At 35.1% G+C, this 13711-nt stretch overlaps 1 protein-coding gene across 9 annotated transcripts in view; it reads right to left on the bottom strand.

The window, feature by feature from the left end:
• The window catches only part of Robo2 (roundabout guidance receptor 2), a 526320-nt gene that overhangs the window by 30358 nt on the left and 482251 nt on the right, over window positions 1-13711 (bottom strand). For all 9 annotated transcript variants that reach the window (XM_055617835.1, XM_055617833.1, XM_055617832.1 and 6 more), the window contains one exon: window positions 9573-9726. In XM_055617835.1, the coding sequence (XP_055473810.1) occupies window positions 9573-9726 (154 nt within the window). The remainder of the gene's footprint in view (window positions 1-9572; window positions 9727-13711) is intronic.

The raw sequence follows: 13711 nt of genomic DNA on the forward strand, positions 1-13711 counted from the left end.
TTTCTCACTTTACCTCTTCCTTATCACATTAATACGTCACCAGAGTATTATATGTGTCCTTATTCCTAATTCTATCTGTTACCTCAGAAATCTCAATTTATTCTTAAATGACTGTATTAGCTAATTGTTAACACAGTTACAAAAGGAAATAATGTTCCACCAAAGTTAATCACTTGGAAACACCAAATTGCTAATTAAAGACAATTAATGAAGTTAATTCTTGGAGACTTATTCCCTTGCTTCTCTTCTGTATCTTTGTGCATGTGTTAGATGACCAGTCTAACACATGCACAAGTATCTGGCTTATTCTTCTAGACCTATGTCAATCTATTATTCCATATAATATACCTGTTATCAATGCTTGGTAATAAAGCCATTAATAACCTTTTAATTTTTTAAATTTATCATAATGCTCATCTCAACATATAAACAGAAGTTCCAAATATCTTGTAAAAGACAAGCGATTATCACTTTCAGTAAAATTATTTGACATAAAATCCACCATATTATTTATTTTCAGTTTATGAAATTTATATTGAAGATTTAGATAGCATAGCAAAAACAATTTTAAAAGGAGATTCTGGATCAAGAGTGTAGAATATTAGAATAGTAAATTCTAAATCAATAGCAGTTTTATTTACACCATCTCCAAGTTGTAGTTCCCAAAAGGCTACAATAGCAATGATACTGTGTATGGGACAGGGGTAAAGAAGCCATGTTCACCCAGTGGGGGAGCTATGGCTGCCAGGAAATAGGAAGTTATTGCCTTCAATGATGTAAACACTAGGGAGTTGTTTGTGTACCAGTGGACAGAGTTAGCCCATGCCTGCATTATAGCTCTGGTTAAACCCTTTGGGTGACAAAGCAAAAACTCAAAGAGAAAGACGTGAATAAGAATGGCCTCTATAGGCTCATATTGGCCACCACTCAAGTGGCACCACATATTACCATTAGGAGATTGGCATTGCTGGAGCAAGTGTGTCACTGGAGGTGAACTTTGGGGTTTCTAAAAGCTCAAACCAGGCTCATATCTCCCTTTTCCTGCTTCCTGCTGGTCTGGATGTAGAACTACTTCATCTGCTTCACCAGCACCATGTCTGCCTGCATGCCACCATGCTTCTTACCACGCGTTGTAAGCAAGCCTCAGTTGAACACTTTCCTTCATAAGAGTTGCTGAGGTTGAAATGTCTCTTTACATCAACAGAACTTTGACTAAGAACATGTAAGCATGTGGGATAGGGACTCTGTGAGATGAAGCTGGTAGAGATATGAGAATGATGTGAATAGATATAGAGATGACTCTACATAGTACAATCAGCTAATATCAGTAAGCAACAACAGGGCCCACTGTGGAAAGAGATACCTGTACATCTCAGTTCAAGGACTGGCAAGGCTCTGTTGGCTAGTAGCAATGGGACTATATTAAGTTACATATATGCAAACCAAAGGTAGGTACTGAAGAACTCAGTTTCCACAAGAGACAGAGAAGAATATTGGCCATAAAGGAGGAGAGGATAGAGACAGTTACATAGGCGCTCATCCCTCCCAGGGAGCTAGGAATAGTGTCATCTCTACTTGCCTAGGCTCCCTGGGTCGCTAAAATCGTATTTCCACAAACTGAAAATTGTCCACTCAAAGTTAGTTTTCTCTTTGGCGTCTTTGTTTTTCTATACAAGGTCATTTACTTTTGCCTTATTGAGGCTACTTCAGGGCCATTCGGTTTCTTTGAGCTTAAAGCTGAAAGCACCACTTTCAAAGCAGCCCTAAACAGTGTGTTGCAAATACCAACTAATCTCAGAAAGAAAGTGCTCTGGGCTAAATCTGTGTTCCTATTAATTAACTATATAACATGTGCCAATCTGTATGAAAAAAAAAATGTGTTTTCTTCAGACATTGTCATTTTAATACATTTCATGGAAATCACCATTTTTATTTGAAGAAGAGTGCTGTTACACTAAAGTCTGTAACCAGCTTCCATTGTTGCATTCAATCCTTTAAGGCTTTCAAATCCAATCAGTCATACTGGCTATTTACAAATTTATCTATGAAGACATCAGAACGGTATAAAAGAGCCATTTACTTCTCTTCATTGTATTATGTTCATTTAACATAGATAAACTTAACTGTATTTTCTACACAGAATTAATAATTTGTCAGCAAGAATCTCATGGTGAAACTAAATGGCTTTGTTTGTTTGTTTTCCTTTTATTTATTTATTATTATTATTTATTCGCTTTGCATCCCACTATAAGACCCCCCCCCTTCTCCTCCCATTCTCACCCACCTACCCTCTATTCCTCCTATGCCCCTCCCTTAGTTTACTGATAGGGAAGGACCTCCTCCCCTTCTATCTGATCCTAGTCTATCAGGTCTCATCAGGACTGGCTTTATTCTCTTCCTCTGTGGCCTGGCAAGGCTGCACACCCACCAGTGGGAGGTGATCAAAAAGCCTACCACTGAATTTATGACAGAGAGCCCCTGGTTCCCTTACTTGGGAGCCCTTTCCATTCATGGTCTTTGGCTGACCCCCTGGGTCCAGGTTTTATGGCTCTGTTGGTCTCCTTATGGAGCTCCTGTTCCCTCTAGGTCTTTCTATCTCCCTTTTCTTCCATAAGGCTCACTGTACTCTGCCCAAAGGTTGGCTAGGAGTCTCAGCATCTGCTCCAATACCCTGGTGGGTAGAGTCTTTCAGAGCCCTCTGTGGTAGGCCCCCGTCCTGTTGCCTGTCTTCTCCCACTTTCAATGTTTGCCCTTCTGAATGAGGATTCAGTATCTTCCCTAAGGTCCTCGTTCTTTAGCTTCTTTAGGACTATAGATTTTAGTATGTTTATTCTATATAATATGGCTAATATCCACTGATAAGTGAGTATATACCATATGTGTCTTTTTGCTTCTGGGTTACCTCACTCAGGATGATCTTTTTTTAGTTCCCACCATTTGCCTGCAAATTTCATGATTTTCTTGTTTTTAATTGCTAATTAGTGTTCCATTGTGTAAATGTGTCACAGTTTCTGTATCCATTCCTCGGTTGAGGGACATCTAGGTTGTTTCCAGATTCTGGCTATTATGAACAAAGCTGCTATGAACATAGTTGAGCAAATGTCCTTATTGTATGGCTGAGCATCTTTCAGATATATACCAAGGACTTGTAGAGCTGGATCTTAAAGTAGCACTATTCATAATTCTCTGAAAAAGTGCCAGATTGATTTTCAAAGCAGATGTACAAGGTTACATTCCCACCAGCAATGGAGGAGGGTTCCCCTTTCTCCACAACTTCACTAGCATGTGTTATCCCTTGAGTTTTTTTATCTTAGTCATTCTGATGAGAATTCCCTATTTACCTCTGTACCCAATTTTAAATTAGATTACTTGGTATCTTTTCCTCAAGTAGATTAAGCTCATTTATAGCTGGCTAAAACACATATCTATTGACATGCAAAGAGCGTCATTAAAGAGAATACTTAAGTTTCTTTGTATGCCTTACTTACTTAAGTTTGAGTGCTACATTATCAAGGTAGAAAATAAACATTTAGAACCTAAGTACAATAATTACCTACTTTCAGGTATAAAATGCACTTACTGTTAGCCGATTTTAATAGTTAAAGTCAGGTTTACTTTGAAAAGTTTGTTAAAAAAATACAGCCTTTTTTCTTGTAGCAGAAATTGCTGTATTTTCAGTATTTAAAATGGGTCATTGCCAAAGCTAGTATAGTTGTATATGAAGTAATGTAGTATACATATACTATAGTAGTATATATATATAGTAGTATATATATATAGTAGTGTATATATATATATATATAAATGGGTTGTTACTATTTGTGTGTGTGTGTATATATATATATATATATATATATATATATATATACACAAATAGTAACAACCCATTAGTACCAAAAGTATTCCTACTTGATTAATAACAAACAATTCTTCAAACAATTTAAATCAAATATAAATTTAAAATAAAACCTGAGTAACCCAAGAGAAAAAAATCTTTGCTATATGCATAATTTGCAATGACAAGATGAAAAGCATTAGAGTAAATTATAATTGGTTTGTTTTCTGTTATTCAAGTAATACTGGGCAAAGGAATGATATTTAATTTTTTTATATTATTAAAAAAATTGTAATACTAGGTAAATATCTAAGATACTAAGACAAATTTCATTAGGCTTTCATTAAAGTAGGGTTGATGTTGTCATTAATAGTCTCCTATATTTTCTGCAACAGTAACTGGAACCACAATGAATAAACATATGATCGTTCCAGAACTTGGAAGGATGGAAAAAAAGTTCATGTATTCAATGTAGTTTGTAGCAACTGAAAAAAAAAAAAAAGATAAAAATCTCAAAGACTCAGAAAAACAAAAGGGAATAAAGGGAGCTAAGTCAGGATTAAGCGCATATCATGTTATACAGAGAACTGCTAACTGCCTTCCTGGTGTTTAGATCTGAATCCACTCAAGATAGGGTTAGTGCAGTTACTGACAAAGAAGAGAAAGGAGCAGATGACTGCACATTACATACATACAGCTTTGTTTAATGACATTCTTTACATTTTATAGACGAAATCTTATTTAGGCAATAAAAATTTGATGATATTGTAGTAACTTAAAAAGTCTGCAAAGTAATATTCTCAAAGAACAATCAAAGCTGGTCTATCCAACCATTCCAAGATGAGTCTTTGTTCCATGACATTCTGTAAGTGAAGTATGTATGAAGCATCCCATTATCTGACTTTCCTGATGAGTAATGATCAAGATGACAGCAAATCAATGTTGCATGCGAACTAACTTATTAAAGGCCAGACACAAATACCAACTTACTAATAAAAATGCAATAAAGTTCAACTCCAGCAAAAGCTTGCCAATCTCTAATTGCAAGAACAAAGCAAGGCACCTATTTAATTACTATTGAATTCTTCCAAACAGCCTATGACTATAATAAATATATTATATTTAGAGCTGGGCCCTAATACATTTAACACATTGCCTTTTCAAACTGAAGAAGTATATTAAGAAGGAAAAACATTTGCACCATGGCTGTATGATTAAATTAACATTCAAATATCATTTCATTTGGATAACTTTTGGTATTTTGTACCGTGATGAAACTGGATACTGAAATGCTTAGGATAACCTATGTCTATACTCTTAAGAAGCAATACTAAAAATCACAATTAGAAACTACAGACTGTATTTTCAGCATTATTGTTTTTCCCAGTTAGGACACTGAAATGACTCTAACCTTCTCCCGCATGCCCACTGTCACTACCTTGCTCTCATCCCTTCTCATTTTCATATCAGCCATTTTGCTGAGGCATTCCAATTATTAACCTGAAGCAAAGTTCTTCTTGTTTTCTTATCTAGTCTATCATCAGCAATAAAAGAGCTGGTTCTTTATATTACATACAAGGATTCACAGTTAACCTCAAGGCACCTTCTTAGTTGATCTGCACTGTGAAGGCTTAAAACTAAACTGTTACTTATACTTTATGGGAGAAGGATAATCAATTTTCTCCAAAGGATTGATACTAGAAATATCAACCACTTCTAGACAGACCTCATGTTCATGATTAGTTGTGGAACAACTTTTATGAAATCCACAGGTTTTTAAAATATTTATTTATTTATTTATTGTATGTGTTTGTATATACCTGTGTGCATTTATTTGGTTACAGTTTGGTATTTTTCTTTCTTTTTGATTATGGTTTTAATTTTGTTTTCTTGGTTTTGGGTGTGAATTTGTTGTTTTATTTGTTTTTGTTTGTTTTTTGAGAAAACTTACATTTGGATTGAGAAGGAGGGAAAGAGTGTCTTGAAGGAGTTGTGGATGGAAATAATCAAAACTTATTTAAATTAAAATAACTGTTTTAAGTAATAAAAATAAAATATAATTAAAAAGTCAGCATTAACCAACCTCATTCAGTATGTACTAATTGCTGAAAATGCAGTTAAGCAATTAAAATGGAATCTAGAGATCATCAGGACAGAGAGACAGGATCAGAAAATGGTGAGAAATAGAAGACAGGAAGGTAGTCATAACTATAATAGGGTACAAGGGAAGGTAATAGGCATCTTTTTATTTTATTTTCTCCTTGACCAAATAAAGGTCTCTATATTAAGGTATCAAGTTTTGTCATTGAAATTTTTCACTGTAGTTCTTATTTAACATTCTTCTCTAGTTTATAGACCATTTTGGATTGAATACTTTCTTCAGATTCTACATTATTGACTCTGGGGTCTAGCCACTTTGGGTACTATCTTGTATGAATAAATGATTCAAGATTCCCTTCAATACACCAATGATATTTCTTCCTTCTTCTGGCTTACTGGGTTATCTGCTATTATTCTATGTGCAATGTTCATGTATAATTTGTTATATAAAATAATGATTCTCTCTTTAGTTTGAAGGAGAAAGAGAGGGGGGAGAGAGGGAGGAAGAAAGAGAAGGAGAGAGAGAGAGAGGGAGAAACAAAGAGGGAGAGAGACAGGCAGGCAGAGACAAAGACAGAGATAGGAAGAAAGAGGGAGAGAGAGAGAGAGGGAGAGAGAGAAAGGAAAACATGTCCATGTGTACCCAGAAGCAGACAATGTCTTAGGAGCATAATTACATCTTCCTTATTAAATATCAGATCTCTCTTATAAATGTATTTTTTTTTCTGTTCTATGGTTGTTGTGGCTTTGATTTCTACAGCTGGACCTCACATTTAGTATGTAGTTTTTTTTTTTAATGTTGACAAACTTCTTTGTTATGTTTTGTTGCAAATGGTAATGCAAAACCAAACCAAAACAAAAGAAAAAAATTAATTTTGCTGTAGGAATACTGGCTGGTTTACACACCAGTATAATAACAACGAGTTTATGTATAGATAATAGAGTACTTTTGTTCTTTGTTTTTGAGATAGGATTTCCTATATCTCAGGTCAGCATCAAACTGTCTCAAGAGCTGTGAGGCTGGAATCACCTGGGAATTCTGGACTCACTGGCTGTACCTCCTGAGTGCTGAAGTTGTCAGTGTGAGGCAACACTCCCGCTTCTGTGCAATGTTGGCTTCATGCACTACACAAGGTTTCTACTCACTTAGCTACGCCTTCAGCCCTAAAAATAGTCCTTTTTCCCACCATCAAATCTTCAACACTTAAGGCAAACAAAAACTCAAACAATATTTAGCATAATCTCTTCTTATATACATTTGCATGTAAATAACAGAACATTCCTTTGAGCTATTTGGAATAATAAATGAATATTTTAGAAATTAAAAAAAATAATATCATGCATTTGGGGGTCTATATTAAAAATAGCTTCTTTTTATTTTTTTAATTTTTTGTTATTATCATTTATTCAATTGTATACCAGCTGTGGCCCCCTCACTCACCTCTGCCCCATTGCACCCTCCCTCTCTCTTCTTCCCCTATACCTTTTCTTATTCTACTGAAAGGGGAGGACTCCCTCCCCTTCTATTTAACCCTGACCTATCAGGTCTCATCAGGACTGGTTGCATTGTCTTCTTCTGTGGCCTGGCAAGACTGCACCCCCCCCCCCCCCCCCCCCGCAGTGATCAGAGAGCCTGTCATTGAGTTCATGCCAGAGACAGACCCTGCTACCCTTACTAGGGAACTCACTTGGAGACTGAGTCTATGAGCTACATGTGAGCCAGGGTTTCAGGCCCTCTCCGTGCATTGTCCTTGGATGGGGTATCAGTCTCTGTAGGCCCCCCAGGGCTCAGGCACTCCTTTTGCAGCTCCTGTCCCCTTCAGGTCTTTCTATCTCCCCATTCTTTCAGAAGATTCTCTGCACTCTGCCCAAATTTTGGCTGAGTCTCAGCCTCTGCTTTGATACCTTGATCAGTAGAGTCTTTCAGAGACTGTCTGCGGTAGGCTACTGTCCTTTTCCCTGTCTTCTTAAAAATAACTTCTAATCACTAAATGTGTAAAATTTTCCTGTTTTCTGGCTAAATTCTTAAAATGCAAACTATCAAGTAATAATTTTATAATAATCTTTTGATGAAATATGTAATTCTTATTTTTCATGAGATATTGGCATATTTATGTCACTGATGTGAATTAAGATCATATTCACAATTTAAATTTTAAGCCAGTAATTCCAGCACTCAAGGAAGAAGAGACAGGAGGATCGCTATGAGTTCAAGGCCAGCCTGGTCTATAAAGCAAGTCCAGAACAGCCAAGGCCATGAGTAGAAACCTTACCTTGAAAAACCAAAAATAAATAAAACCACTAAATAAATAAATAAATAAATTTTAAGTCAGGAAAAGAAAAAGGTGGGCTCTTAATTCCTAATTTCAAGTGGGAACATTTTGATTAGTTAATTATTTTTTTTTGCATAAAGATGAATACTATATCCCAGATAAACAAATGAAGCCTACCGGAAACATTTAAAGATGGAGGAAATATATGTGTGTTGGCATATGAATAGATCATATATGTATATATACATGTTCATATATACACATATACTATATATATTTCATAGATGTGAGCTATGTGTGAATACATAGAAGAAAAAGTAGATAAAATACAAAAATGTTGCAAAATAGAAAGAGTAGCAAACGCATAAAGTCATTGTGAAGCATTCAAAGATAGCATTTGTAAACAAAGCAAACATAAAAATTATAACAACATAAATATTATATTTACACAATTTTGAGCAAATATAAACCATAATACCACTATGTAGTTAAATTATGTTTAATATGTAAATAATTCTGCATAAAGCGAAATTAGTGAGAAATATCCATATACTCCATTTTCTTGTGCTGTATACATTTCTACTCAATTATATACTGACTTTCAAACTGAAAGCAAGACATAGCATTTAGAAATATTAATTTAGGTAAAATGTTTTATTTGACTTTTTTTGCAATAAAAACAGTATCCGTGTGTTTGTGTCTCAAAGCAATCACCGCTCAAGCTCTCAGGAAATGAACTCCTGTGAGATATCTGTAAAGAAGAGAGACACAGCATCCTTAAGGGCCATCAAAAGACATCGTCTAACTTAAAGAGGCTTTGTAAGAGTGTGCACTGGCTTGAATCTTTTATTGTTCCTGTCCCTCCATTCCCATCAGTGCTGATGATTAAAGTTCTACCCACTGGTCAGGTCCCCACAATTATCCCATTGTGGTGGTGCGCTACTGGTGGCATCCTGCTATGGCCAGACATCAAGTCATTAGGAAGCTGCAAGGGATGATGAAGAGGGTTATTTTAATTCCCTTTCAGTCCTTCTCAGGAGTGCCTCTTTAGTTCATAGAGCTGTGGGTACTTGCTTTCAAACTAACAAGCAATATTATAAATGGAGGCTGATTATCATGATTGCAGACAATCTAAAGCACTTGAGAGCCAAGGATTCTCACTCCTCAGTATGGGCTTTTTTATAGTTATCACCTGAAAACATATAGAGAGAGTGCAAACAGTAAAGGAGGACGCAGTGAACATGGAGAGAGGAAAGCCAGTTCAATGATAAAGAAATACACAGCAAAAAATAAAAATAAAAAAAAAATGAATAGAAAGGGAAGCACAGGCTTGGCCATATTGTCAGCATACATCATATTCTTACCCGTTTTCTTGTTCTGCAGCATAGTGCCCCAGCTCTGTACCAGGAAGTGGCTGGACTGGGGGAGGAGGTAGAGGGACATTAGCCCAAGTTGATCCATTGTTTTTCTGACCTTTAGAAGAATTTTTAGTTTTCTTCTTTTTTCCACCTTTCCCACCTGAAAGCAATAAATACATGTATTCAGGGAGGCTGAATATCCAAAGAAACAGAATATATCAGATGGCAGGATATATTCATGTTTCCAAGACACCAGACTCACTATGTTAGACATGATAAAAGTCTATAAGCAAGAAAATGATACTATCAGAGAAACAAACAACAACAACAAAACTATATTTTTTATGAATTCCACTAGGTCCATTGTGTCTCTCCTAATTCATTTTCTGCAGAACCGAACAAACTGAAAACATGGCTTCTGTATCAAGGGCACATTTATTGATTTATTCATATCTGCTGCTTCCATGTTTCCATTGTTAGACAAAATAATGGTCCACAGCAAATTCTTTAAATGTCAGATTTGATTGCATTTATAATGTTCTTTTTACATAATCTGTCTCAGTGGAGAATGCACTGTCTAAGGATGCAGGCTAAACTTTTCCATTAGAATTTATTCAATTTAATTAATCCAGAGAAGTAACATCCTTCTCTCCAAAGTCATGGATAAAAATCAATCAAGTATGGTCTAGAGAATATCTGTACATGCCTAATCAAGATACATTTCGTAGACTTTTTGTCTGATTAGTGGAACCATTGCTGGTATATAGCATGTTAGTAGTTCTCAACCATTTTCACTTCAGCCTTTCATAAAATTCCAAAGTGAAGGGAATTTCATGGAAGTAGAGCAATTTGTTTCTGAACTATGCGTAATACAATTGAGTTCATGCATAAATATGAGCAGAAAATAAGACAGCAGTGTATGAACTGTGTCTGAGGTTACATGAACATAATGAACTGGGAAAATAAAACATTATCTGAATTATACTATACATATTATTTTTCCAAAATTAAGTAAATAAAACTTGTTCATAAACAAGGATAGCAGTAAGGTAGATACAAATATGAGTATTCCTTGAGCAAAGAAATGAAGGCTGCTTTAAGGGTACCTAAGCATCCTACACATCTCCTACATTAGCCTGTCGCAAGTAGTGGTACTGACCCCTTGCATTTCACCTTTATTAAAGTAAAAGTTATGAGTGGGAATGGGGCTGTCTCTTCATTCGTAGTTCATGAGACGCTCATCCGGTTCTTTTGTCTGCATATTCTAATCTGAGTTTGCAAAATAGAATAACGATAATATATTGGAAGCCCAGTAAGAGATAACACTGTTACAGCAGAAATTTACATGACTGCAGAGTCTACACTTTCACCTACATTCTTATCCATTATCTTATCCCTGTATATGGTATTTTCACTTGTTATTTTCCTTCTTTGATAGACAAAAAGGTACCACAGGGAAAGAGCAGGCACATTTTACATTAAGACTGTGTGGGTAAGAGCTCGATTTCTGGACTTCAGGGCTTATCAAGAGGTCTGTCAGTAGATATCATCTTAATTTCTATACATAGAAAATAGATGTTTCTATTTCCTTGGGCAATCTTTAGAATTGCAAAAGACATTGCATGCAAAATATTAAGCACAAAATGCCAGTCATCTTTGCATCCTCCCAACTCCTCTCTCATTAAAAATAATAATAATAATAATAATAATAATAATAATTAAAAAAGAATAAAGCTTCTAGCTGCCTTTACAGTGCTATCTTCTTCAATTTTTTTTAGGCTCAGTGAGTATGCCAGAAAAAAAAAACAAACCCAAGTTTCTGAATAAAGCAAAAAGTTTATACTGCTGTACAGATCTCTAGAAATGATTCTTTGAGTCCTTAGGCCTCCTAAATCACACGCAAAGAGCAAGCACTACATCATTTTTGATAAAACTAAAATTGAAATTTAATGTCAAGAGGAATCGCTTGAGCAACTCATCCTTCCATGCTAACCCCTAATGCTACTTCCTCTTTGCCTTTTGTCTTAGCATGAATACAATCTTCATGACTTCTCACAGCCTTTTTGAATTGCTATCTCAACACCAAAAGAACCGAGAGATGGAAGCAGGGAAAGCTCTGTGTGTCCACTTTAAAGGAGAGACGCTCTTGTTCTCACTGGGTGCTCCAGAGTCACATTCACACTCTCAGAGGGCAGTTTGCATTCAGCAGGCAGCAGCTTACACAAGCCAGCTGTTTGTGTAGTGTCTCAAGCCAACTGTCCTTCAGTCCAGTAAATCCATACTGAACTTCTTACTAAAATTCAAGGAGGTAATTCATCATCTACTGTGCAAACAAGAAGTTTTAAAATGTGGCTTGGAAAAAGCTGATTTCTGGAGAGAATTTCTGAGAACCTTCTACAAAACATCAGTTTCCCCCTTTTCTAGAAATGTAAAATGCTTCTCTTTTCTCACTTTGAATAGTCCTGATAGGAGTCCTCATCACTATGCCTGTGCGTCTCAGTTTCGAGTTAAGTGATGTACTTTTATGATTGTGAGAAGCATTTGACCTAACCTGGTAGTTAAATTCTGCTTTCTTAGATCTGAATCTGTACTAAAATGAACTACCATTTACCGCTGCAACCTGCAACCAAAGGCTAAACCATTTTAAGTGAGAACTTCCTGCACCATTTCTGAGGATTTGTCAAGATATTTTGTACCATTCTTCAAGTCAAAATAGAAGTATCTAGATTTTTTAGTAGTTACCAAATGAACGGCATGGGAGAAAAACTATGAAAACAATTTATTTCAAGATTAAATGCATAGAGACGGGGAAGGAAACTGGGAGTAGTAGAACAGTTGCCTAACATTCATGATGTCTTTACTTTGACCTTAGCATTACTAAAAAAATACACTGTGTATATAATCATGTGTTAAATTGAATGTATATTCATTTTAAAAGTTGCCACAGTAAAAGAAGAGTCAGTGATTTTTCATGTATATAATATGCATATAAGATAATTATTTCAGTGATATTTTAAAAAGAGAGTTTTATATTTTTAATACTTGGACTTTTAACGGAAGTTTTAGGACTTCCAAAAGGAATATATTGTAAAATATTTTCAAGAATGAAATATACTCACCTAAATAAGTCAGAAATGAAAGTTTCTTAATATCTGTGATTTTTAAAAGCATATTAAGATCAATGTGTGCAGATTGTTTTCAGATGCTGATATATGGTACAATTCTCTAGTCATAGGGTGGTTTAGTCTTATTGCTAAGCATTAGAAGACATCCTTATGAAGCACAATAGAAATATTGAACTCTATAGGTGTTTAAACTGAACAGTAAACTAAAGAAGGGATAATCATTTTAATCCCGTGCCTGAAAATTCTCTCTATCTCCAATTTAAGCGACTTTGTATTTAGATACAGATGAAGTATTTATTATAATTTCTGTATCGATACATAAATGACATCTGGGATACTGCTTGACTGAACAAATCAGAAAGCATAGCTGTGAATCACATTCTGCTTAGAGTTACTTGAAAAATAACTTTTAAAAGCTGGTAACAATTGATGTATATCAAATATTTGCTAGCTTACATGACTATAGACTCCATAGCTTTATGGTTTAAGGCTTTCTTTATATACATTGCTTGATATTTATGCATTCTTAATGAAGTAAAAAGGAAGCTTCAGCAAAATTACTTTTTAATGATACAGAACAATTGTGGGACTAATTATATACAAATGACAGCAAAAATGACATATAAGGTCATTCCTAAAGTTCCTCTGTGTTATTCAGCCACTTTAAATTCATAACAGATGTTAAAATTTTTTGAATTCTATAATGTATCTGATGCTACCAATAAGCGAGAAGAGCAATTACTCATTTTGGAGGGAAAAGAGGGCATTAACATTTCGGTCTAAGAGGATTCCATCTCCTGAGGAAAAGTAATTTAGTAAATGCAATCCTAGTGGTGTTGAAAGTTAACTCTTTATGGTTTTGAAGTTTGTAGCAACCACCAACAGCCTACAAATCTTTAATATATATATATATATATATATCTTAAAGATATGTATTTAAATTTGTTTTTATAAATGGCATATTATTGATCTGAAGCAATAAAACAAGTTGGAGGACATAATCAATTAGAAATATCCAGA

Source organism: Psammomys obesus, unplaced genomic scaffold (genome assembly GCF_907164565.1).
Source record: "Psammomys obesus unplaced genomic scaffold, mPsaObe1.curated_primary_1811, whole genome shotgun sequence".
Taxonomy (NCBI): Eukaryota; Metazoa; Chordata; class Mammalia; order Rodentia; family Muridae; genus Psammomys; species Psammomys obesus.